This window comes from Gallus gallus, chromosome 4, assembly GCF_016699485.2.
Source record: "Gallus gallus isolate bGalGal1 chromosome 4, bGalGal1.mat.broiler.GRCg7b, whole genome shotgun sequence".
Lineage (NCBI taxonomy): Eukaryota > Metazoa > Chordata > Aves > Galliformes > Phasianidae > Gallus > Gallus gallus.
The window spans coordinates 15,700,624-15,728,092 of record NC_052535.1 but is presented as its reverse complement, the minus strand read 5'-3'; the positions used below and the strand labels follow the sequence as shown (position 1 = coordinate 15,728,092).

Sequence of the window (27,469 nt, the reverse complement as noted above, 5' to 3'; positions counted from 1 at the left end):
TTTTTTTTTTTTTCCCTCTGTATCAGAAAATGTTGTGACCTGAAAAGCTCTTTATTTCTGGCCTTTCCAAGGATGAATGAAACACTCAGCCCTTGCAGGAAGCTCCTGGCTCTCTCTCAGCAGTGCCAATCAAATGCCATTCAGGGCAATGATTCTTTGTATAGAAAAGTGGTCAGTGCTGCAGGATTAATTATTGCCTATCATGCATACTGGTCAGATGCAAGTGTGAGGGAAAAGGGAGAAATAAAACCTTGCTGCTGTAAACTGGTTAAATACTGATGGCCCCTTGAATTTACTTAAGATTTTGAATGTTTAGGCTTCATGCTCAAATGAAAATAGCAAGTAAAGACTGGAAAGGCTGAGATGTTGTAAGATGAATAGCTCTATCGTGGATAAAAGACTGCACACACACATGCACTGGTGTATAAATTTGATGTAAAAAGCTAGCAGTGAATACAAAGCTATTTTGTGAAGTTTTTGTACTCTGCCTTACTTAGATGTAATGTCACTATATAAAGATGAGTACTTGTTAGTTCTTAATTAACAATGGTGGGGGATGTATTAACAACATCTTCTCTTTGTATTAAAATCTTACGAGATTAACACTGATCTTCCTAAAGGTGAAATCAGTGTGTAAAATTTTGTATTCTGTTTAATTATCAGCCTGAGGTGCTATTATCTCTGTGGCAAAAATGAGCTGAGTGGATCTGTCACAAAAGGTGGCACAACTTGATTGGAAATACTGGTGCTGTTCACAGCTACTGTAGTGTTCTTAGGTGGAAAAAAAAACCACCTTCCTTTGAATATCTCTTTACTGTTAATTCTAAAAGAATTATTGTATGTCTTTCTTCATTTAGTTATTAGTTTGATATAACATGGCAGTCCCTTCTTGCTGTGCAATCAAAGGAATGAGTGTTTCTTGTGAGAATCTACAAAGTCTAGTAAATGTATGAATGCTTTGTCGTGCTGTTAACAGTCTCAAGATGAGCCATGACTCTCCCAGTGCTTGAAGAAAGCAGGGCTTGAGGGAGGATGATCTGTCAGAAGTCAGTTGCTCCATGAGGCACAGGGGAATGGGATGGGAAGGCAGGGAGATGATCCACAGTGCCAATGGAGTGGGATGTGATGCCACTCAGTGGGATCCAGGTGGGCCAGAATGGGCCCTGAGTGGTGCTTGTCTCTTCTTGGCATTCTCAAGGCACGCAACATAATTTCAGCAGTATTAACTTTTTGCAGAGTAGTTAATTTGAATAGAGCCATGCAGCCACAGAACTGTCATAACTAGAGTCTTCTTCAGCTGATGTGAGAAGGACAAAAAATTTGCCTTGTATTAAATGTGTATGTTCACATAAATACTTCACTATACAGCCTTTATCAGCTACCTAATAAGGTGGTAATGATAGCTGAAACTTGAAATAGCCCTGACCTTCTCCCAGTGAGCTCTTCTCTTACCACTGCTAGAGCACCAGTAGGAGTGATAGTCTGAGCCCGAAAGAGCTGTGGGTTCTCCTGGATTTGGTGTAATGCTTATTTCCCCTTCTGAGGTGTCCTTGCCCATGGCCACCATGGGTTGGATGATCTTTAAGGTCCCTTCCAACCCAAGCCATTCTATGAGTCTAAGATCCCATAAAGAGGCGTCTATGGCATTTTCTTTTCATAGAGGCATGAAGCTATTTCTGAAAGATGCTGATCATATATTGATCTTAATGTCTGCTGCTGGCCGGTGAAAGGTGCCAGACTGGTCACAGCAAGAAAAAATCTGTAGCTTACAGCCAGATATAACATTGCTGTTTCAAGCATGCACGATGAATTCTGTTGGCATGACATTGCTCTCTCAGTTAAAACAATCAAGCACATTTTTGGTAACGTTTTCACAACGGTCACTATTCACTCTCCTCAGTCATTGGTGACTGTCTGTATCACAGGGTATTTGTCCTTGCAGTATATCTAAGAACCAAGTGAGCCTTCCTATATTTTTATGGTTGTTTCTTGTTTCTGCTCAGAAACATTTTATGTTTTTCACTGATCAGTTTATAAAGGCAGTTAAATAGCAGTCAATAGATTACATCAATTCCATTTTGGCTTCCAAAGGGCATTCATCCATACTGAAGAGGAGAAAAACCTCTCCTTAAATATTTATTCACATACAGTCTCAAATAAGGGCTACAAAATGCCTCTTTTTCCTTCCTGCAAGCCAGTAAAGGACAATACTAGAAAGCAGTAACAGATAGTGATGTTGCAAATTCTAAGGATATATCTGTTAGAATTAACATCTTCTAATACATTCAATTAAAGCTTCAGCATGTATGAGCAGCTCATCAAATCAGTATAACATCATTTAATCCAAATACAGCACTCAGCCTAAGTCTAATGCCACAGTCTAATAGGTTTCGGACCTCCAATGTGCATACATTCTAAAGGTGTGACCTTTATAACCAATTAGTAATTCTTATGTAAGCTTGGCTGTATTTAAACTACTGAAGAAATGTGAGAATGTGTTTCTAGTCATTTGGAAATAGAAACTGATCTTCAATCTATTGTGGTTTCTTCTAATTGATAGCAGATAACTGCATTAAGAGGCTTTTGAGAGACTTCTCTAAGATATATTATAAAGCATGTGCCTGATCATCAACAAACGCAGCTGACCAGCTACTATGCTTTACTGGAAACCTGAAATTTCAGAAGGTGTCCTTGAGGTTTATCTAATGTGACAAGACTTCAGAGGATGAAATATTGACATTGGTAGTACTTTTCAAGATCTTGCATTAGGTCTTTCTCTTTCTTGTGGAAAATTGAAGGCAACTCATTTCACACCATTAATCACTCTTACCTGAAATTAGAGAAAAAAGGAGGCCTCGAAGTATTCCTGTTTTATTTTAGATCTCTGTATTTTCCTCAGCAATAATTTCAAGGTTGTCTGTGACAAAACAACTCTGCTGCCCGACAGCCCCCCAGTGCCTCAGCTGAAATGACTTGCTGCTCTCAAGTCAGTTCCTAATTTTTTTCTCCTGGAAATGGCATCAATTATCAGGGCTGTTGGGCTGTTAGGAGTTCCATCAGACAGGCCAGAGATCCTTCGGATATGATGGTTCCTGCTGTTACACCTGCTTACTGCTACCTGGCACTGATGTTCATTAGTATGGGATGGAGTCCGACACCGACATTGCTCCTGCTGTTGATAAAGACAAGACTTCAGACTCAGTGCCTGGAGAATTCAAACAGGCTGACAGCCTTCAGACACAGCTTGGATACCTCAGATATTATTTTTAGGATTTTTTTTTTTTTCAACATTGTATGAAATTCACAGCTGAAGTTAAACTCTCCATTACCTCAGGACATCCAGGAGCAATAGTTAACTTGAGGACACCAAAGAGTCTACATATGCTTTCCTTGTGCCTCCTGTGGGAACGCTTCACTTCTCATTGCATTTGGATAGCCTACCAGACACCTCAGCAGTATTTTTCTCTAAATTGATGTTGTGCTAGAAAGCTATACCATTCTTTTACTCTTTGCAGGAGCACTTAGCACTTGAAGTTCATTTTCAGCAGTTTTCTCTAAAAGTGATTCTTTCCAGTTCAGGCTCAGATCTCAGACTTCATACATACATATGTGTGTATGTATGTATGTATGTATGTATTTCTAGACTTCATACATACATAAAAACTTGTTGCCATACATTTTTAAGACATGGAATGTCATATTAAGGGTGGCCCAATGATTGGCCTCATTTTTTCACTCCCTGGTTACTTCTGGGAAAAGTAATGACACGTGTATGTTCTGAAGTGCTAGCATATTACACACCAGTTATAAGGTAAAGAGCTCATTGCTTTCCTCTGATAAGGCTATGGTAAGACAAGAAGTAAGGGAAATAAATGCTATCAGCAAGCAGTGTAGTTAAGGAGAAAACCTGAATTACAAACCAAGAGCTGCTGTGTGATTCTTATGCATTCTCTGCAATCACATGGTATTGAGACCATCATTAGAGCCTGTTAAAACCACCATTGTGAACTCTGTACCTGCAGTGCAAAGGGTTTCATCTGTAGTTAAACTCTTTGATTTTTAATTTAAAATTGTATTTTGCTAGAAAAGATGAAGGACTTGTTTCCAGCACAGCATTCATACAAATGTTTTTCTTTTGCCTTCGGATAAAACTATGATTAGCAGTTTTAAGCCTTCAGTGTTCTTGGCATCGAGCAAAACAACGCGGTGATCATAACAAATGCCTGACAAAAATATTGAAGTGTGGTTGTGTTTATGGACTTTAAAGAACAGAACATCACAGAAAAGTGATAGCTTCAAAGATGAGCTGTGTAGATCTTTGATACGCAACGTGACAGCAATTAATCAGAAAAAGTACTGTGTTTTAACTGCTTCTCAACACAGAAATCTGGAAAGCTTATTCAGCCATATATTCTCTCTTCCTTCCCTATTTGACATAGGTGAGTGCACAGATGCTGAGAGCTGCATGCACGTTTGCAGCAATCACCAGCTCTCCATTGCATGGTGATGCACAGTCTGCTTGTAGGTTTTTTTTTTTCTCTTAATTTGTTGGGTCTCCCTTCTGCCACATGGCTAACAGGCAGCTTTAAGGATGGCAGGAAATGAAATGTGACATAATTACGCAAGAAATGGGTTCCCATGAAGTGATCTAATGTCCTTAAACCTATGGATTGAAAGGGAAAATGTATCCTTATGGGAAGTAAAATTAGCAGCTCATCCATCATCTACTCCTTGGCAAGGAAGTACTTGTATGGAAGTGGGGCTAAGGTGCCTGAACCATTTTAGTGACTTCAGCAGAGAAGCCAGGATTCAGCGGAACTCTCAACAAACACTTAATAACAAATATTTGAATAAATCTCTCCTTATCTTCACTAACAGATGGCATTTGCCTACCAGGTCTACTTCTGTTCGTTGTTGAGTCTTTCCAGCTCGTGTGCATCTCTATACCATTCACAAATGAGTTTCTCTAAGACCAGGGTTGCAGAGTGCATGGTGCAGAGGAGCTGTGACCTGGAGCCTAGCAGCAGGCATGGAGCACGACCCTGGTGAGGCTCAGCATGCAGCTAGCAGTGGGTTAACTCGCGGCCATGCCTGCACCAGAGGAGAAAGCAGAGTGCGCCTGGGGGAAAATCACTTGCTGTTTGAACGTTCTGCTTCTTGGAGAACAGCTATATGGTAATGCTAATGACATTGCTCCAGACACTGAGAACCCAGGATTTTCAAGTCTCTCCTACTTTATGTAATGTGGCTGTGTCACATTAATATATGCTTGTTGGAGATTCATTTAAAATACATGGGTGCTGATAAATTACTCACAGTGCTGCTACCATTGCTTTTGCGTAATTAGAGAATACGTCGAGGTTTAGAAACTCTAATGATGTGAATACGAAACATCCCCTCTTGCAGTCCACTGGGGTTTCTCCATCATTGCCTGCATGTTGGCCCGTTCTGACTGGAGCTGAAAACTCATTAGGCCTGACAGCACTCAGACACTGTGCTGGAAATGCTGCTGTTAATTTATTGAGGGCTGAACCCAGAGCAGGGCTGGGCTGCTTGGGTGTACAGACGAGGCGAGTCTGCTCCATGCACTGCGTCTGGAAGGATGCTCCTCAGCCTGATGTCATCCTGCCCTCCGTGTGTGCTGCCTCCTGCTCCCCAGGCAGACAGACAGACAGACAGACAGCCATGCTGGTGCTGCCCAGCTTCACTCTCTGCCTGCTCACCGGGCATGGCTCTGCCCATGAATTACAGCAGGATTTGCAAAGACAGCTTGTCTCCTGGTGAAGACTTTCATTTTAATTTTCTGATCAGTATTGCAACATGGAGGAATGGATGGCAGCAGTAAAGTGAGGAGATGAATCTAGGTATAGTCTGCGGCTCAATATTGTGCCAGGAAAGGATGTTTTCAATCTTGATTTACATTCTGCTCTCCAGACTGACGTGTCAGAAAAGCCTCATTATGGCCAGAACGATGATTTGCTCATCTGTATGGCTGAGCAGTGCTCACCTGAAGCAGCTGCAGCATGTGATCTGCTCACTGCCACAGTCGGGGCAGCTGCCAGCTCCCCCTTCTCTGTGTGGGGCAGAGCCTGCTGGCAGCTCACATCCCTGTCCCCTGTCAGGCCCTGACAGGACCTGGCTGAACCTTCCCTTAATGAATGAGTCCTAGAAGGAAACGGGAAACTGGGGCCTGGAAGCCCTTTGAGCTTCATTCATCTCAATTGGGAAAGAAGAATTAGATTCTTAAGCAGAAGTTATATCTTCATTAATTTTGGTAGCAAACCAGCATGATAATGTCTCCCATCCCAAAACTCACTGGGAAATACTCACCCATTCCTTTGTACTTAGATACTTATATGCATCTAATTCCTGCGAATATACGGACTAGTTGACAGTCTTTGGCCTTGCTTATCGGCAGCACCCCACAGGTTCATGCTCTGTGGACAGGATTTGGCAGTTCAGGGGCTGGGCTTGATGAAAGTGAAGCGCCCTGTGCTTGCTCACAGCATCTGACCTACTTTCTTCTGCCCAGAATGTAATAAAAACAAGAGGCTCGTGTAATGATGGGATTGATTTTTCTGTCCATATAGGTAAGTAAATTGCTGGCATCACAAGTTATCTCTGGCTAAAAGCTGTGACATTGATCTATTAGGCTGTGCCCTATGACCTTCAGTAAGTGACATCCCTGCCTTCCTCTATGCAGCTGGAAAGGGAACTAATGTGCCCTCAGGCCTTCTCTGAGACCTATTTTTTCCTTCGTAGGGAAAATCTTGGAAATCTCAGGCAAAGGCACCTTAGTAACAATATTTATCATGTTCATATTCCTGATGTGGCGGCGCTAGACCAGCCTCCACGTGCTCCAGAGCTGCCCGTTGGCCAAGGGCATCAATCATTGCCCTGTGCTCCTTCCACAGGCAGCTGTGGTTGCTCTGTGTCACGTTTGTGGGGAGCAGAAAGCACTGATCTTGTCCTAAAGCCCAAGGCAGGGGTAGCCGTGCCGCTGTGGTTTGTCACACTGGGAGCAGCTGCCCAAAACGGATGGATCTCATGGTGCTCCCAAGGCAGGCAGTGGAGCGGTAGCAGGGCAGTCGGCTGGTCCTTTTTCACTCCTGCTGAGTCACTTGCTTCTTAATGGTTCGTAAGCTGCTGGATTCATTAGCTGCTGTAAAAGAGCTAATTGCGCACATGGAAGAAAAGCAGTGAATGATGATAATGAAGCTAAGGTTCATGCTTAACTACCTAGGTTCCTATCAGTGAGGTGTGCATATATCTAAAGGCAGCGTGTATTATTCAGATTAAAGATCTGTGCTATTTGTAGTATGGACCTTTGTGTTTTGTGTCAGCAACGTCTGCCTGATCTAGGGCTATAAATTTCCCTTGTTAAAGAGCTATAAAGAGCTGGTGAAGTAGAAGAGCGTGTGCTGCAACAGGTCCCTGTCTCACATATGCTGCACGTTGACATTGTGTTAACCGCAGAGCACTGCATACTGGGCTACACCAAAGTATATGAACTCTGCATAGCCTGGGCACAACCCTGAGCCAGAGTCAGCTGTAACTGGCATCCTTCCGGGTCTTCTTCCTCTCCCATCCACCTGTACCATTTGTTACAATGGTGGCTGATTAAGCAACGCTCTCCCACTTCTCATTGCACAGCTCTCGTGGTTTTTGGTTTCTTAGTCTCTTAGCTGTGAAGATACTTAATTTTGAAGAAGTGTAACATCGGTATAATCTAAAATGTTAAACATACAGACTAAAAAAAAAAATGGGAATATGCAATTAATTTTAAATGTAAAATTGATGTAGTTGAATTTGGCTTATGACTGGATTATCGCCAACAATCACTTGTGAGGAAATTTTGAGCTTGGGTGCTGGGAAATAATTTGCCAGTGCCTGTCAGAAGAAACAGAGGTCCATTCTGGCCATTTTAATGAAATACTCTGCTGGGGCGCATGGGGTGAACATTTTGAAAAAGATCTGTGGGTAGCAGAGGAGGTGACAGAGAGAGAAAAACCTTCAGGAATGGGCAGAGATCATCCCCATAACATACTTTAGCTATAGAGGAAAAGCACTGTTTCTTTCAAACATAACAGCTTTGTGACACTCGGTGGCGGAGGAGCTGACACAGTGTCACTTTCAGTAGAAGTGTGAGACAGGCGTCTGCTCTGGGGGGAAGGTGATGTGGTCAATGGGAGAAGCTTCTGTCACAAAGAGATTTTTCAGAGGTAAATTTAACCAGTGTCAAATAACCATCTGAGAGGTGTTGGGTTTTGCAGTATAAGGCACTTTGAACATGGGAACGAGCAACCAAGGCGTCTGGTCCCAGTGTTGCGGAGCTGGGATGCTGGAGCTGGGTGGCTGGAAGCAGTCAGCAGGTAGATCTGCTGCTTTCCTGCCTGCACGTGCTGGCAGTCTGGGCCAGTTTGGCTTTTCATGGAGGTGCTGGAGCCGAACACACGCACGAGTGGAGAGAACTGGAAGGCGAAGAGATGTTAAAAATGGGGACTGGCTGTGCAGGACACTGCATCTTGCAGAGGGATGCAGTGTTGTTGACAAAGCAGGGCCTGCTCTATTTATATCTGCAGTAAGGCTCTAATCATGAAAGGACACTTTAATGTGTCCCGAGTTCCAGATGAAACACTGCAAATGTTGCTTTTAAGGGAAAAATGGTAATAATATCTCCTTGAAATCCCAAGGAAATGTGTGTGACAGACTTCTTGAGAGCAGTATCAAAGAAATGAAAGAGGAGTTAGAGTGTGCAGGGAGTTACTGCAGTTAGGGTCTTTGAATTGTCTTCCATCTTTGCTTTTAAGCTTATTTTTTTCTTCTAAATATCTCTTTAAGGCTAACATTTAATGAGAAGGGAAATGTTTTGCTGCCACTGAACCCTACCAGCAGTGCAGTTCTGTCCAACCTTACCTCTCTTCGGTGCATAAATCCTTTGCATGCCAGGCACCTCTGCTGCCAGCCCCCCTGGTGGGTGAGACTTATAGGGGATTCTGATTTGGTTGGTTGGTTGTGTTTTTTTGAGGCAATTGGGAAATTAGACAACCACTTACTCAAAATGCCATCTTTTATTTGTATTCGACCACCTTTAGCTAACTGGTCATTTTATTGTGTGGAGAAGGTACAAAATAGGGTCTCCTGGGTAAGCAACACCTGGGAGGTTTCTCAAACGCCAGTCCAGGCCTCAGGCTGCACAGAGCAGCTCTGGCGCTGTGTGGTGCAGTAGTGCCCCATCCCCACTTGTGGGACCTTGGCCACAGCCCCCACCCCACCTCTGGCCCTCCAAAACCCGTGTGTCTGATGCATTTTTTTAAACTATTCCCACTCAGTGTTGGCATTACTGGTTTATGTTTTTATCTGCTTACACTAGATTAGACCAGTCTGCTGTACTCATTTAGTTAATTTGCTAATAACAAGATACTGTGAAAATCCCCACTTGGCAGAAGAAGATGTGGGCAATGATGATCATATAGAAACATAATTATTTTTATTAACCGGATCATTCAGAAGAGTGAGGGAGCAAATTATAAAGCTTAGTTTATCTGTTAAATTTTAAAAGAAATCTGTAATCTCAAATGTTTTAATTGTGGAATTTTGTCTTCTGAATGATGGATGATTGTGTTCCCCCTTTGCCCTTGGAGCTTTGTTCAGACCATTTGCAGATCTGACTGCACTGTTGGCACTCATCAGATAACTGTTATTATTAACAATGCACAGATGTATTGGCAATTGCTTTTAGTAGTCAGGCCAGCTGGAAAGAGTATGAAAGAACTTATTAAAGACATATTCCGGTGTGGGTTAGAAGATGAAAAGGAAAAGAAATTATGGTTTATCTGTGTAATTAAAGGCACGCTCTGCAGAGGAAAACAAGCAGAAGCGTACTTAGCATATGCACTGTTTTTGAAGGCAAACCACTTTATCTGAAGGAGATATAGAGAGAGAAGCAGGAAAGCCACATTTTTACCTTCCTTTTGTCCTTTAGAACCCCATTGCAAATATAAATGTGCAGGTGTGTTTGTATTATTTATGTTAAAAGAAGATTAAGGTTGTAAGGACAAGCACCTTGAAAATAGGACACAGCAGAATTAACATTGCTTATGCCGTCCCTGTGTTGGCCAAGCAATCTGTTTCTATTACGTTTCTGCGTGAGCAAATTGCATGAGTGGAGCGGGCAGGCCTGGCTGCGGTTAGCCCCATGCCAGGGGCTGCCACCAGCTCTTCTCACACAGCTGCACACCGCTGCCCATGGGGCAGCAGAGAGGTAACAGCCACCACTTGTGGGCAGCTCCCGGAGCCCCGCGGGGACATCCTTCCCCTGCTGCACAAGTGCCCAGCGTCCCTTGTGCTCCCGTGCAGCCAACCTTGGTCCCAGAGGTGTTCACCTGAAAGCCCTCAGGCTTGCTCCTAGCACCCCACCCTGCCTGCTAGCTCGTAATGAAGCCACATTGCACTGCCGTCGCTCTGATTTCCCGTTGTTGATGGTGCTGCTTTTAATTGGTGTTTGCATTTTTCAGCTCATCAGGAAGGATAATTAAAATAAAATCCTGCCCTCTGTGCTCCCTGCCCTCCATCATAGCAATGCTAGCTGGTGTTTTAGTCTGAAGAACGGTGACGGCAGGATTTACTCCCCGTGAAATGTTTGCGGGCTGGTTGTTAAGCATTGCATTATTCAAAACACATTAAATTGGTCTGAATGAGAAGGAAACGTGTCTCAATCATCAAACTGATGGACATTAACGGTCTTCTACCACAAGTTTGTTAAATTTGAGCTAGATTTAGCTACTGCGTGCTTCAGTCCTGTTCTGCAAGGAAGGCTGTGGACAGGAAACTGGCAAGGAGTAGGAGGCATAAATTCAAGATAACCACAGCCTGGGCTGAAAGCCTTATATAAATCCTCGGGATTTCCAGACTTCACAGCAATACAGTAAGCGTTACTGCCTTCTATCGACCAAGCAGGAAAGTTTAACTGGCAGTGCCAGATAGCAATGCTTAAGAGTCTTGAGGTGGCTTTAACATCTGAGGGTGGTTTAAATCCCTCTGGAGGGGATGAGGATGAGGGAAGCAATACATTTCTCTGCTTTTCCAGCTTCACAAAGCCTGTGTGCTGAGCTGGAGGCTGTCCGCATTGGCTCAGTCTCAAGATCAGGAAACCTGAAAAAACATAGGTAATACGTACATGGCACACAAGCGGTTAACTAGGAATTTTCTCTGCTCATTCCTAACATTTGCATTTGTGATTTTTTAGGGGAATGTGAAAATAAATTTGAAAAGTTTGATTATTGATTAAGAACGGGGTTTCTGATTGCTCTCATTTGAGCATCATCATAAGGTGTGCTTCATCTCCTGTATCGTGAACTTTCCACTGCTGCTGTGAAAAGCAGGCTTGTGCCTTGCTGGGAATTTTCAGTACACAAATGTTGGTGTTTCCTAACTCGAAGTCAGCCCGGAAGCCAGTGCTGAGGATTTGTGTGTGACGGAGAGGCTTCCTTTGCCAACACTGGCCATGTCGGGTCGAGCAGCTGGCAGAATGCATACAGACCCCTGCAGAGAGACACCTGGGGCAGCATTTTTGTTCTGCTGACCCGACCACCCTTCACCTCCCTCCTTTCCTCTCTCCCAGAGATCAAAAATTGCCGTCTACGAGAAAATGTGGTCTTACATGAAGTCGGCCGAGCCCTCCGTGTTCACCAAAACCACGGCAGACGGGGTGGCGAGGGTGCGCAAGTCCAAGGGGAAGTTCGCCTTCCTGCTGGAGTCGACGATGAACGAGTACATCGAGCAGCGCAAGCCCTGCGACACCATGAAAGTTGGAGGGAACCTGGATTCCAAGGGCTACGGGGTAGCCACCCCCAAAGGCTCAGCATTAAGGTGGGTGGAATAATATAACAATATCCATGTTGTTATAGTATTCCACCTACCCTGATGTATTGTGTTGTCATTTTCTTTCTTGTGGATTTTGAGGTAACTTTTAAAGTTTAAAAACCTTCAATATTCCATGGAGTTAAATAAGACGGTAAATTACGGTTTCGTTTATTTAATGCATCCTTTTTTTTTTTTAGTGCTCTCTTCGTGTTGTCCTTTCTGATTGTTTGTTGCTGTTTTAATTTTACAGTTCGATGGCTTTTTCAATTTAAATGGTAAAAGCCGAGTTAACCTGCCATACGTGACGAATGTTAACTGCATGATGTGGTGTTCTTGTTACTTTTTTTCTCAAAGACGATTTCCCCATCCCGCACACTTCAGTTTTGAGCAAATGTTATCCTCCATGCCACCTTCCAATATTTAACCCTGTATTTGCTGTACAAACATTTTTATAGCTCCACGTTCTGTGAAATTTTAGCCAATTTGTCCTCTTGTGCTCCTTTTTTTATACGTTACGATTTCCTGAGCATTTGTGCATTTTTCTTACAAGTTATGTTTTATCGTTTCAAGAAATGCTGTTAACCTGGCAGTATTAAAACTGAATGAGCAAGGCCTCTTGGACAAATTGAAAAACAAATGGTGGTACGACAAAGGAGAGTGCGGCAGCGGGGGAGGTGACTCCAAGGTCAGCCTCAATGTCACCACAATCGGGTACCTTAGTGGAGAGTAATCGGCAAGGCTGTTATTGTGCTCGCCAAGGAAAAAAAACGCAGATCAAAACCATCCGAATCATTGCAATGGGGAAAAAAAAAAAACAACGCCATTTGCTTGCCCAGTAGCTCTTGTAAAGAAACAGCGATGTTTAATGGTGGCAGCAGTTTTTGGTCAAGCCTCAAACCTCACTGAACTAACAGATAGCAAGCCCTGTGCTGGTAGGACCAGGCTGCAGCCAGCCGCTGCGTCCAACCCTAAACACAGGGCTTCACTCCTCTGTGACGTAGCTGTGGCTTAGACTTACTTCTGAGAGACCTTGTCCACTGGGGATGGCTCCCTTCCCCCAAGCTCTGATGGGGCTGGTCCCCAGCCTGGGGCTCTGGTGGCCAGACTGCAGGCATGGGCTGCTGTGCTAGGCGGCCTGGTCTCAGAGCTGAGCTGCTTCCCGTGCTGTAGGGGGGCTGCTGGCCCAGTGTGGGGTCACAAGGTAAGGGCTCAGCAATGACCACAGCAATGGTAGTAGCTAGAGTGGGCTGTGTATTATCGGTCATCTTAGTACAGGAATTAGCAAGGAATTTAATTTCAATTACGTTGCTCTACTGAAAACTTAAGCAATGATGGGAATTGTCCATTAGTGGTAAGATAGCAATAGCAGCAATGTATAAGGCTCTCTTACAGCCAGTAAAATCAGTTCCTTAAGGAACAAAAACTTCTGTCCTCCCTTTCAAAAATGCTTCAGCTTTGGTCAAAGATCAATAATAACAGTATTTTCAGTAAATCACAGTTTTGGACAATCACTGCAAATTACTACTGCATTCTATTAATATGAGTTGCATGCAGCTGGCTACCTAGGGAGTTACTCAGCTCCTCATCACTGGTATAGCAAAAGCCACTGCATAGTAGTAAAAGGAAGGAAAAGGTCTCGCATCCTGGCTTGTTCAATGCCTGTGTTTGCAGTGCTCAGCAGCAGCCTGCAGAGCTCTCATGTGCTTTTTAGCTCTGTGGCTCATCCTTTACACAACGTTTTTATATAAAGGTAGACTTGCTGGTATATTAAATGTTTAATATTCTCCTGGGATCCGGCACTGCGTTGTCTAATAGTGCCTCCATGGAAGCAAGCCTTCCGTACAAGGCAGCATCAATGAACTTCATTGCTTTGAGTTCACTGAATTAAAACCAGGCAACTAATGCTTGCAGCCCTGAGAAAGTTGAAGAGGATTTCAAAAATGGTCATAATTAGAGCAGGGTCATTCTTCTATTCTTGCTTGTGCTGAAGAACCTTTTAAAAGAGCAGTGCCATCTATTAGCAAGCTCTGGCCTTGCTCAGTGGATGCTGAGAGGTCCACCAGGACAGAGGAGCAAACATGATGGGTAGGCAGGAAAGAGTGACTTGTTATTCCTGGAAATGTAGTAAATCAAGAAGGGCTTTTTTTACAACCACATGGCTTTTCCTTCGAGGCAGCATTCTGCAGGCTCAGGTTGTACAGCACTTGGACAGGTGGACAGACAGACAGATGCCTTCCTGGCAGCACACACTGGCATTCTCAGCCACGCCAGCCCCAGGCCCCTCCTCTCCCCTCTTGTCCTCCCACCTGAGCCTGGCTTGCCCTCATGCTCTCATCCCATCTACACAGCTAATTGCTTGTACCAACATGGCTTTATTAATAGGGGATCCCATGGGAGTCACTTCGGAGCTGTTCTTTTTTCCCTTTTCCCTTGGAGGAGGAGATACTGAAGGGGACTGAATAAAGGAGGACTGAGTTAATGATGGTGATGATACCTGGGGGTGATTGAATGGCAGCATCTGGGGGGTGGAGTCGCTGTTCAGGGCAGGTGGTGGGTGGCCACTGGAGGTGACCACATGGGGCCCATTGCTTGTTTGGGACAGCTTTCTCTACCGGCAAAGCTAACAGAGCCCCTCTCTCAGCTTAGCCAGTAGAGACCTCAGCTTGGGGAGCAGCTGCCTGAGCAGGCCATTGGCCCTGCCTGCCTCCGGTATGGTCTTGAGCTCTAGCTCATGCTGACAGCTGGAGTAAGTATGTACTTGTTTGCCTGTGCCAGTGCCCATTGCCATCCCATGGAGTTCCCTCCCATGTGCATCCTCCCTGTGGTGCAGCATACAAGTACTACACTATGCTGCGGGATTCTGAGCTGTAATTGTGAGTTTACCTCTTGTTACCACATGTTCCTAGCCACTGGAAAGTTACTTCAAGTTTCAACAGGATTTTGAATTCTATGGTGGGAATCAGAGAAGGCACTAAATGGCCTTTCTGGAAGTGTTTAAATCTACTCCATGACATGTGTGGTGGGCAGTGCTGGATGCTGAGGCTGCCCTAAGAGGGGCTTCCACAGTCAGTGCTGGGGTCCCTCTGTGTGCAGTGGGTGTGTGTTGCACATTAACACACATGGGGTGACTGACTTACCTGGTGCAGGCATCCTGCATCATCATTTGTGCACTTTGCTCTCTTAAATGAGCGTGAATTTAGGTTCATCCATTGGATTTGTGGCAAAATTACACCATATTCTCAACCTCTTATGCGTGTCAGCTGTGTTCACAGTTGCGAGAGAATGCAGAATAGCAGTTATAAAACAAATGTATTCCAGGAAATATGTTACAACATATTACCAGATTGGAAACTAATTATTTTGTTTATTATACAATCCTACCATCTCATAGCTGAGTGATGGCTGAATAGGAATTTAACGAGAAATAGACGAAACAGGATGTAGGCAGCAGCAGCAGGATGAGTGACTTAAGGGGAACTAATTATTCAATTGCATAGGAACAATTTTCTGCTAAGATTAATTTCTATAGTTCTGCAGTTGAGACATTTCTTGTGTTCTTATACTTTCATGGTAATGCTGAATGACAACCAGCATGGAAGGAAATTGTCTGAACGTAGCATTTTACCAGCTTCACATGCCAGGAGTCCTTCCTAATTATTTGACTTAATTTCTTTAATGTATTCTTTTTTAGGCTGATATCTCTTTTGGAGTGCATCTGTGAAATGGTACTTGATGCAGCGCTGCTTCATTTTTTGGTCATTCCCTTTTAATCAGGAGATTACTTTTGTGGAGAGCTTGTTGAGTCCTGCCCTCGGAGCCTCTCATCGTAAAGCACTGCATTTCCCAGCCCTTCTGAGACGAGAGCGGGGCCATTAGCAAATGGGATTCATTCCCCCATTTCTTGCTGCTGTTTTGCTTTGATACATTTGCAGCACAGCAGTTAGCATTTGCAGCATCATTTTTTAAGTGGCATATTTTTAGAAGAAATCTGCTAGGCATCGTTTTAGATGATACCTGACATCTAAAGAGCACCACTGCCAAACGTGCAGTGCTTTATAGCGAACATTTGGGTTAATGGTGATCTTAAAAAGATGCAGCACAATTTATTTGAGCAATTTGTTGGAAATTACATTCGGCGGCGTGAATTTACTTGCCACTCATTCTGTAGGCCTGGGTTATGATCTGGAAAAAGATGGAATGGCTGGTGAGAGCCAGCGGTGGTGGCACGGAGATCATTCCCACTCGGAGCTGGGAAAGTAATGTGAAATTATTGCATTGCGCAAATGAGTGACAAAGCAAAGTAGCGCTTTAATAAGATAATAATGCTTTTGGATGAAGATATCAAAACATGTGCTTAATTGACAGCTATTATTTTATAGCGTATTAGGAAGTAAAACTGTGTATGTTTTATATCAATAATGAAGTCTTAGTGCTTTAAGAGTTCATTGGAGCATCTCGTTTAGAGCATTGCCAAGAAGGGCAGGGAGTCTGCCTTGTTTGCAGAAATGTCTGTGCTGCTGTGGAGCTCATGGAAGGTGTTTTACTGGGACTGCCACTAGGAGAATCAGGATGAGAACCTAGGGCAAGCAGGTTGCCCAGGCTGGAAGGAGCTAGTGGGCTCAGGGCTGGCATCTGAGGATTGGGAACCTTTTGTTTTGTTTGTGTAACCTTTAGCAAAACTGCCGTGGGGACTTGCTTTGCTCCCTTGACAAGGAAATGTGCTCGTGCAGTGCTGACTGTGGTGGCGCAACCACATGTTCTGCTTCACAGCCACAAGAAGACTCAGGAAAAGGCTTGTGCGTCATGCATTTGTTTTGATAATACCTGTGGTGCTTAAGAGTTGTTTTCCATGAATTTCTTGCATGAGTCATTTATCCTGCATTGCAAGTGCCAGTGTGGGGAGAACTGAGGCAGGGCTCCTTGGTCCTGGAGGAGGGAAAGGGGAAAGCAGCAGCTCCAAGTGGAGCTCACAGGGCAGGAGCAGGGCTTGTGCTCTGAACACCTGGATTCAGCTCCACACTCGGTTCTTTCCTCACCAGTGGTAATGATTGTCACATAAAATACAAAGGGAAAAATAAATGCCTCTCTTCTTCTTCTTCGAAGTAATTCTAACCTTCCAGCGCTGAGCTCACATGGAGGCAGGCATTCTGCGCATACCAGCACTGTAACCGTGCGTTGCACACCTCTGGTTCATGCCAACGACACAGCTGTCCCTTGGTGCCTGCATGCCTTCGGACCGACCTGCAGGAGCTGCAGCAGGAGCTGCAGAAGAAGCCATCCCAGGAGGAAAGTAGTTCATAGAAGATGGGGGAAAAAGAGGCTATGTCTAGAGGCAAGAGAAGGAAAAGGTGAGGGGGTAGCCTGCACACAAGGTAAGTCGAGTCTCTTGCTCATATCCCCTCAGGCTAGGAAGGATGCAGGTAATGTCAGGAAGGCCCCATGTTGCTGTGTCAGATGTTGTTGGCTGTAGCGTGGCATGAAAGCCCCACCATCCTGCTGCCCCTGCCCAGCAGCAGTGCTGCCCGCGCTCTGCCCGTGGCTGTGTCTCGAGTCTCAGTCACTGCTACAAATGAACTACAGTGACTTGTTACGGCTTGCATTTCCTAATCCAATATGCACGTATTATTGCATTAGCACTTGGCACCTCTATTAAATTATGATCCTGTTAGTACAGAGTTTAATTTATTTGAACTACGTTTATGAAACATATAAATATACTTTCCTAGAGACAGTTGCTGCTGCCAAACACAGACAGCATACTCTCTGCAGAGCAGAGGAAGCTGCAAGCTCAGGTGGTGACACGTCTGGCTCTGTGCAGGTGTGTTCAGCACGGGTGTAGGTGGTGTGATGATGGCACTCTACAGTCACGCTCGTCTTCCATGTTGCAGCAAATACAGCACCAGCCAAAACCTGGTTTTAAAATGAGCATCTAATGCCAGCACGGAAATCCCCACAGGTTCCATGAGGATGCAATGGGTGCTCCATTGTGCCTATAAAAATAGTAAGCAAGATCTCTTGAATTGACCAAAAGAACACTTTTTATGGAAAATCATAGGAATGAAGACCAGAGCAAGCTTCCTTTAATGCGGCTACTAAATACTCAGTAGGAACTGTGGAAAACCATCCCCTGGGAGATCATTTGCGTAGCTTTCACATGGCCACTGTGCAGCCTGAACTCAGCGCCCGTCACAGAGCTCTCCTTGCAGGCAGCTGCTGTCTGAGCAGAGGGAAGAGCCGCCAGGCCACAGATGCTCTCTGAGTTGAAGCAGTCCTCACAGACTGCTGTACCCACATCAGAACAGCAGTATGAGGCACTGCCTGCACGTGCCTTCTGGCTCTGATGAAACTGCTTTGCGTCCTAATTCATTCCATGACACCTTTCAATACTGAGAGGCAGAAAACAGGCAAACCGTGCTGTGCCCTCCCTGACATCTCAAGTCAGTGACAGCCACCGGGGACACCGTTCTGCAGCCCCATCAGCAAGGGAACCACATCTGGTTGTGCCAGTGAGAGCAAGAGTGAGAAAAAAACCCTTCTGCTGGAGGATTTAACGCCGTGACTGATGCCTCTGAGCACAACGCCAGCCGTCAGCGTGCGGCGTATTTCTTAGGTGGCTGGGGATGTATGGGGCTTGAGGCGCCTACTTTTAATCTTCTGGTTTTGAAGGCTCTTTGTCTTTCCAAACAAGACAGCTTTCTCTTCTGTCCCATCCTCTGCCCAGCCATAAAGCATTCCAGTCCCTAAGATGTTATGAACTGCGTAAAGGAATGTTGGAGGTCTGAAGTGGTGGCAGTACACAACCCAATGCTCGTTTCTTTAAAACAACAACAACAACAACAACGAAGACATGCCTGGTGCTTTTTTAATGAATAGTCAGTGCTGAGTATGAAATACAGATCACTTTTTGAGGCAAAACATAAATAGGAATAGTGAATGACTGTGTTTTCAGGGCTTTGCTTATGCCTGCTTTCAGTACCCTGCAACTGTGGGCTTTAAACATGCACAGGGAGTTTTAATATTAAGTCCATTTCCAGCCTAAATCTTCACCAGCCCTTATGTGTGGATGCAGAGCAGAACATGAAACTGTGGCATGGAGATGCTGCTAAATTGGTAAATTATGACAGACCATATCTTGAGAGAGAGCTGATCTAGGAAAGAGCAGAAAGCTTGGGCAATACATTCACCCTCCAGTTTCCTACCTAGTCAGAAATTATTTGGGTAATAAGATTTGACAAAAAGTCCTTTCAATAGTTACAGATCAGGCTAGGATTTATAGAGCTTGGGGGGATAAAGTGCCTTATTTGATTTAGACGGGTCTTTAACCTCGAGCAATGCCCTCTAGAGAACAGTGCTGGATTTGGTGTCTCTTCCTGTATTCTTTCTGTCTTTCTATTTTAATGACATTAGTGAGATTTGTGTGGTGCACTGTCAGGTTGAGCGGAATGCTGGGGTTGATGCCTGCCTCCACCGGTACCCCTCGCCCAGCTCAGTGTCTGGGTGCTGTCAGCAACTCCAGTGGTGCTTCAGCCAGTGAGGACAGCTGCGGCCAGAAGGAACAAGCAGAATTTGTGCTGCAGGTGTTGGAGCGCTCTAAATATGTCAGATTCCTAAATTAAAGGGATTAGGAAAGAAAGAACACAGATTAAAAGCAAAACCAGTTGAATGAGCACTTTACAATGTGCTCATGGAGACCTGGTGCAATGTTGGGCTTTCTCCTCCTTCATGTCACTGAGATTTGCGCAGGAAGCAAAGGCGCCTCAAGAAAGCTGCATTTTGTGTTGCTCAGCAAGGCATTAGCACCGACTGAGGATGTCATTCTTCATTAATCTTGCTGTCTTCAGAGGGACAGATTTGCCAGAAACCCCCTGTGGCTTTTTGTTGCTCGGATCTCACAGACTGGCCATAAACCTGGCCTCACCAGATATATTACACCGGATTTACAGCTGGTCTGCGCCCATACGGTGTAATGCAGCTGTGGCCCAGGGTTGCCCTTGGCTGCGACGTTGCCTAGCCTGATGCACTCCACATGGCCAGGGCCAGGGTATGTGAGAACACAAACAACTTGTTTGTAAATGCCACATCCCTAATGTGCGTGCATGCTTCCACAGGACTTCTCCACTCAGAGTTTGTTGGCATCTGGAAGGGAAAATAAAAGGACCTTCTGTGGACTATTCAGGATTTCGTGCTGTGGGAGATGTGGTACTAAGCACACTGGGAACTGCATCTTCAGGCACTCAGCCAGACTTGTTTGCAGTAGACAGGCTCCAGCCAGCCATGTGCACCATGCGTTTGGAGCCATCCACCTGGGGAGGAGGATCCCCATTGCCACTGGCCCCAGATTCCCTATCCTCAGCAGTGAGCTCATGTTCAGCCTTGGGAGCAGGTGCAAACATCCCTTTGGGTGACCCTGGGGGGGCACCGTGCAAGCAGGCTGGGTGTGGAGGCCCTGCTGCAGCTCAGCCCCTGCTGCCATGGGCCCCAGCCGGGCCACAGGCAGGAAAAGGATGCTCTCCAAACCAGAGGAGCTCTCACCGGAGATGTTGTTCTGCTCTCCCTTCAGCTTGTGGGTCAGTTCTTCACCCTCTGCTCCCAAAAATGCTACTTTTGGACTTTCAAGATGCTGAAGGCAACAGTGCTGAGACAACACTGCGTACCCTGCACACAGATATAATCTATAAAACACCAGAAGATGGCTGGTAGTGAGTGAAGGAACGACTGCAGACTGAAGTCTGTAAAAGCTGGTTGGTGAGAGCCCAGTGCTGGGGACGCTCGGTGCGGCCCTGATGGAGTGCTGCCAGGAGCCTTTCCGTGTTGGCTTCTTTGTGGTGTTCTTTCCTGAGCAATTGCATCTAAAAATCCTAGATTAATTATGAGCAATGTTTCATCTGGTTTGAAGGGAGCGGTGTGCTGTCTGCAGCGTTCATTTGCTGTCCTTGGCAATGATCATTTTTGGGTATAACATTTATATTACATCAATTAGAGCATAGAATGGGATATGAATTATCCAAAGCTGTTCCAATCACCACTTAAATCTTTATTGATTGCAAGTAATAAACATAACTGCAGTGTTGCAGAGAGTTTGTGCCACGCAAGCACCAGTTACCCACAGCTGGTGAGCATCTGTGGTTAATGGGTGAGGTGTTTCAGTCACACCGGAGTTTTGCTCTTGAAGCACCCCAGCCACGGTCAGCATGGTTCCCTCCTGTTGTGATGCGTGAGGGCCCTGCCAGGCACTGAGCCATCAGTATGTCCCGCCACTTCTTCCTGCAAAATAATGCTTTCCTGGCAAGGCTGGCAATGGAGATGCTCTTCTCATAAATTAACAGCACTTTTTCCAAGAACCAACTCGGCCTCAGTGGTTGTTCAGCAGCACATCACCGCAGTGGGCAGGAATGGGAAGCTGAGCAATGGAAGTGCCAGCCTGGCGGTGTTGGCAGCCATCTGAGGGGCTTCACTGCCACGTGCTCCTGCAGCACATAGACTGATGACACTGGATAACATCTGGTGCTGAGCATCTGCTTTCTATAGGTGAAGATAATGCCACAGAAGTGAACGTAAGAGGTCATTAATCAAATTAAAAACCTGTTATGGTTTATAATTTGTGAAGCCCATGAGTTTTACCTGCTAAAATTTGGGTCGGATAAAGAACTGTTTCTTTGATGATTCATTTACCTTTCTTCAACTTCATACTCATTCTGGCCAGAAAGAAAAAAATCACCATGCCACAGCCCTTCTCAAGAGAACAAAAATGACTGCAACTAACCTGAAACGGTACTCAGGCACTGCAGCAAGAGCTGGGCAAGTCCCTCAGACAGGGAGATAGTGTCATGAAGAGAGGGAAAAAGAGAGAGAAGATGGGGTCTGTCTCAAAGCATTTTCCATATTCATGCAACGGAAAAATAATCAGGTGACAAAGCAGAAACGCAGTAGAAGCTCTGCAATTTGCACATAGCAAGTCTTTCTTCTGAGGGATTATCACACCTATATGCATGGGGAACACACCCAGGCTGCAAGCCATGCTGTGTCTGTGCAAGGGGGGATAAGGAGGTGCCACAGTGATTCTGATGTTTAGAGGGGAAGTAGCCAGGATTTTGAAATGGAACACAGACCAAGCAGGTGGTTTTGATGAGTGACAGTAGAGTGCCTTTCAGAAATCACACCACCAGACAGGGCAGACAGCAGCAGTAGGAGAAGCAGGATTTGGGGCTGGCATCTTGAGCCAGGAGGGGCTGAAACGTGCAGAAAGGATCCTTGGGGGCTGAGCCCCTCACAGCCAGGGGAAGAGCCAGTGGGTGCCTCAGTGGCACCTGGCCTGCGGGGACAGACCGGCACCTCTTGTCTTCTGGCTGTAAGGGGTGGGTGCTCACACCAGCACCTGCATGATCAGGAGCAGGGAAACCAAACTGCTGATAGATCAGTAAAAACCCTCTCTGTCCCAGGTGTAAAATAGTGTTTGCAGCAGACTCTTAGAAAAAGCAAAGGCTGTGAGAACATTAGGCACCAATCTTCTTAATGGCAAGACTCCCTTAAATTTATCAGCTGTAACAAATGGCTTAATTTGCCAGTGGGGCACTGTTGTTCAGCACTGGGTTACTGGTAACCATTCCCCTTGACTCAAGACATCCAATCCTACACAGACATCAGCAACCAAACTCCCAGTGGCATCTGGGAAAGCACAGCAGCCCCAACCTCACATGGTTACATTGAGCTCAGCCAAATCTGGTTGTGAAAAAACCACACAATCAAACAAAATTCTTCTGTTATGGCAAGGAAGAAAACCACAGCAAGTCTGTGCCTGAGTACTGTCCCACAGCACGGGAATGCTGCCGGCCTGATCCCACTTGCTACAGCTCTCTTTGCTGGTAGTACAGAGCACGGAGAGCATGAGCTCTCAACCCCTGAAAACTTCACTTTGATAAAAGCAGCCAAACTAATCAGCAGCTGGTCTGGAAACCACACGGGGAAGATGAAAAAGAATCCCATCATAAATTAAAGGCAGAGGAAAGGCAGCTGAATCCACCAGGGAAAAGACTAAGGACCTCACAGAGCATCCCATACAGCCCCAGAACAGTGACCTAATTAAAGAAGCAGCTGGAAAGCACAACATTATCCCAGGGAAAAGATGAAGAAATGTCTCTTGAGAGAGACCCAGGAACAGTGCAGGGGATCCCCTGAGCCACCTGTGTTGTGCCCAAGGGTGTTCATGGCTTGGATGCAGCCTTCCTCATGCAAATGGTGCCAGGGCAAGCTATGAAAAGGCACCTTTCTGCAGCAAGCACGGAAAAACCCTCCCGTACCTTCAGTACCGGGCAAAAGCCCGAATCTGCCCCCTGATCCCAACCCTTTCCAGCATGTCTGGAGGGCTCTTGGTACAGGTGGGTGCCCACCATCCCGCACACACAGTGCTGGAGCCAGGGGAGCTGCACGCCTACCCAGGGCCGTGACCAGCAAAGGCAAATTCCCCTCTGTTTGGTTAAGATAATTTTAGTTTACTTTTTTTTTTTAATTTATTTTTAATATACTTTTTTTTAGCAGTTGCGTGTGCACAATTAACTGCAATCTTGGCTTTAAGAAAAATAATAAAGCGCCCTAATTAGCATGTTAAGCCTTCTCATTTCCCAATACTGTATAATGTTGTGAAAGCTAATTTATAATGTATTGGATGTTATGCAAATTCTCTGTGTTCCGTAAGGGGTTTATAAAGGCATGCAAATTAAAAATAGTGTTTGGAATGGGACTGGGGGGAGGGGGAAATTTGCACAGTAAAATATGCAGAGGAGCGAGAAAGGTGTTTATAACCTTCTCTCCATTGTTTGTGTATTCTCAGCCGCACAATGCTATGCTTTTCAGAGTAGGGAGATGCACTGCATAAAATCTCTCCAAATTGGATCATTTTTAAATGAAATCTCGAATGAAAGAGCCATCCTCCAAGTGGTGAGCCACCCGCTCACTGCTGGGGCTTGCAGCGCGAGGTGATGCTGCCTGGGGTGGCTGGGACCAGCGGTCCCCGCACGGTGGCACGATGTCGACATGGATAAAAGCTGATGGCCACGTGAACCTGGCTTTCCCTCAGCCACAGAGGTGTTTGGAGCAGGTCTGCGTGCCTCGATGGGGAGGCAAGGGCTTGCTGTCTGTTAGTGCCACTGAGGTGCCGCTGGACCGGGCCCACCACCGCCACAGAGCTACTGCCAACGCTGGGGCTGGGCAACGGGGCAATTGGGCTCGCTTTGTTTCTCCTACCCTCATTTAACAGTGAGTGCCGATTACTCAAAGCGATATGGGCAGGACCTGGTAATATAGCGTTGCTGTAGCATTAACTTAAGGGGATGATCCAGTTGCCTGCAGTGTAAATACTTTGTGGCCAGGAACCCTGCTTTATCGCTTTGTATAGTTTTAAAGTAGTTTAAAGCTTGAATAACATAAAATAACATAATATAATGTTATTTATGTTATTTCCCACGTGAAGAACTCCTGTAAACCTTGCAGTATTGAAACTCAGTGAACAAGGCATCTTAGACAAGCTGAAAAACAAATGGTGGTACGATAAGGGTGAATGTGGAGCCAAGGACTCCGGAAGTAAGGTCAGTCGCTGAAGGTCTTTTCGTACTGATTAGCAATCACATTTTGACCCACTGTTTGTGTATACAGAGAATGACTTTCAAAAGTTGCTATTTGCATTTCGAAGGTTGAAAGAAAAGAATAGAAAAAAATTGTTAAGTCTCCGAAAATGACCGCAATTTTTCTTACATGCAGTAACAGACTTTAGTTGTAAGTATGTTTTGCTATTTAGTATTTTGCTGCAAAGACATGGAAGGAGAATCCCCCAAAGCTCTCGGAGCTGCCACCCTCATTTGAATTTGCCAGTTTCCTCTCAGTCAGTGTGTTTTATTCAGGCCAGCATCTTTTTCCTTATTATTATTTTCAGTTTGATTGAACGCCTACATTTTGTTTCAGAATTGTAACGTAGATCCTATAGAGGTCAGTCTGCAAAACAGTCCCATCCTTGTGAAGGGTGGATGAGTTCAGGACAGACCCCTGGTGAGGAAGAAGTGCCCTTCCTGCCCTATTTCCCACTTCAGTTCAAAATGTGTTTAGCTGAATTTTGGAGCTGTTTTTGGCGACATTGTCTGCCATTCCCTTTCCACCTGGACCCGTTTTGCTGCTGCACGGCTGCTGCAAGCTGTGTGCCCAGCCCCATGGGGACACCACGTGGGCAGGTCCGGCTGCATCAGCCATGCTGGGTTTGCGGCAAACACTCATTTGAGCCATTCAGTTTAAGCCATATTAGGATTTCATTGCTTTTCTTTTTTTAATGCCTATATAGCCACTGAGGATAACAACACCGATGTGCTGTGCTTGTTGGAGTGAGGGATGCTTTCAAAGACACCTCTAGGAGTTGTCCCACTGACATCAGCACAGCTCCTCTGGTGCCCTTGGAAGCACTCACTGTAACTGTTGCCCCCCAAAATGCTCCCACTTTGGAGGCCCCTCCCTATGTCAGGCCCGTTGAGCATTCCAACTGAGCCAGCAAGGGGCTGTCCTGCTTTCAGCTGGGCTGGGGGCTGCTTGGGGAACAGCCCTGGAGCTGCTCTGGGAGATGAAGGGAATCTGAGCACAGTCCCTGCAGCAATTGGCAAGAGGCAGAAATGAGCGATAGCTTCAGATCTCAATGCCGGCTGTTTGCTAAAATGCATCTATCTATCTAAACTGCCTGTGAAACACAGACACATACGAAGTACATCCTCCTTTATTCTGAGTACACAGAAGGTTGGATGCCCCTGGAGATAGCCACATACTGAGGTCTGTCTGGGCACACCTGAGCTCACTTTGCCTCTCAGCTCAGGCATGAACCAGCAGCATCTCCCATGTGCAGCAGCAAAAGGGTTGTATTCTGGGTTGTATTCTTGCTTAATCTCATTACAAAATCCTGTTTTTTAAAATGAAAGCCTTCTCTCCCCCCCTCTCCCCTCCCCTGCCCCTTCATCTGCCATGTCCTGAAGGGATGCAATCCCAGGCAGCATAGTTTGTGCTGCAGTGAAGTTTTTGCTCCCTGCAGGTGCTGTCTTAGCTTAGGGGTCTCCTGATGACCTTAACCCAACTGACCATCTTCCTAGGGTTGTTTTTTTTTTTGTTTGTTTGTTGTTTTTTTTAAAACTTGCTGGAAAGTAAGGTAGAAAAGTTTAGCAGTATCTATATCACTAATTTTATCTACATTCACCACAGCCACACATCTAGTGGCTTGGGTTTTTCTGTTTACTTTCATAATGCAAGAATCTGCTACTTTATGTAGCCCTGGCCTGTCCGCTAGAGATTCCCAAAGGTGCCCTGGCCTCCAGCTTTGCCCTGGGGCAGTGAGGGTCTGGGGAAGCCAATGGCAAAAATCCCATTGACTTCCACATGGCCGAGGTTTTGCTTGGCAACCAGCACGGGACAGAGCAGCTTCTGCTGCCATCCCTGTCCTACGGGGCCAGTGGCACCAGTAGGGTCACGCAGCGTGACCACAGCGGGTAAGGCTGTTGGGTTGTGTGGGGGCGGGGGGGATTTGGACTTGATTGGAAAGTTTGTACAGTGTGTGGTCGTTGTTAGGACTGAGTGCAAAGTAACCTGCTTTCTGTCTGCCTTTTTCTCACAGCAAAACTAACGGCGTGGTTCATTTCTCTTAGGACAAGACCAGTGCTCTGAGCCTGAGCAATGTGGCCGGGGTTTTCTATATTCTTGTTGGAGGCCTCGGGCTCGCCATGATGGTGGCTTTAATCGAGTTTTGTTACAAGTCTCGGGCAGAGTCCAAGCGAATGAAACTCACCAAGAACACCCAAAACTTTAAACCTGCTCCCAGCACCAATACCCAGAATTACGCTACGTACAGAGAAGGCTACAACGTGTATGGCACAGAAAGCGTGAAAATCTAGGGGTACGAGTAAGGTCCAGTCAACTAGAAATCCTCTTCTTTAACTTCTGTGTGTTCTTCTAACTTCTGTGGGGATTTAAGTGAGCCTTTCCCTGCACAGGAGCAGGCTGCTCCGGGGGCTCCAGGCTGCAGCAAGGATACATCTCCCCAGCAATCTGTGGCTAGCTCAGCCCACATCTTTTGTTAAGAAACAGCTGCAAGGGCACCCAGGGAGAAGCGTCCCAGGGGTGGGAAAGCCCCAGGCAGACAGCGCTGTGTGTGCTGCATGCAGGGAAGCAGGACAGGGGCTTCCTCCCTCTGGGCACTGTCAGAGCTCCATGCTCTCTCCTTTCCCATGCAGGTTGGTTCATTGCTGTCTCATGAGGTCTTCTGAGAGGAGAAAAATGAAGTCTTGTTTTTGTTACAGATCCTCGATCTGACAGCATGCAGGAGGAGAAGCAGCAGAGAATGTGGCTACTTCATGGATTCGGACCACCTGAGCCAGTCGCACTCTAGCCGAGGTGTCAGGTGTGACACGCATTGATGATGGTGCAATGAACTTTTAATAGGAAAAACTGATTTTTTTCCTTCAGTGCCTTATGGAAGACTCTGAGACTCACAACAATGCAAACCATCACTGAAATATTCTTGCTTTGCTTGAAAAAAGAAAAAAAAAGAAAGAGAAGAAAAGGAAAAAGAAGAAAAGAGAAGAAAAGA

The 27,469-nt window shown here is 45.6% G+C and overlaps 1 protein-coding gene across 3 annotated transcripts in view; it reads left to right on the top strand.

The window, feature by feature from the left end:
- The window catches only part of GRIA3 (glutamate ionotropic receptor AMPA type subunit 3), a 141,809-nt gene extending 114,340 nt beyond the window's left edge, over positions 1 to 27,469 (top strand). Inside the window, exons 13-16 of one of the 3 annotated variants that reach the window (NM_001112799.2) lie at positions 11,624 to 11,871; positions 24,332 to 24,446; positions 26,529 to 26,776; positions 27,180 to 27,469. In NM_001112799.2, the coding sequence (NP_001106270.2) occupies positions 11,624 to 11,871; positions 24,332 to 24,446; positions 26,529 to 26,774 (609 nt within the window). In that variant the 3' untranslated portion in view covers positions 26,775 to 26,776; positions 27,180 to 27,469. Of the gene's footprint in view, positions 1 to 11,623; positions 11,872 to 12,435; positions 12,551 to 24,331; positions 24,447 to 26,528; positions 26,777 to 27,179 lie in introns of those variants that run through there. The other 2 variants (NM_205215.3, XM_040698747.2) reach the window with 2 other exon arrangements.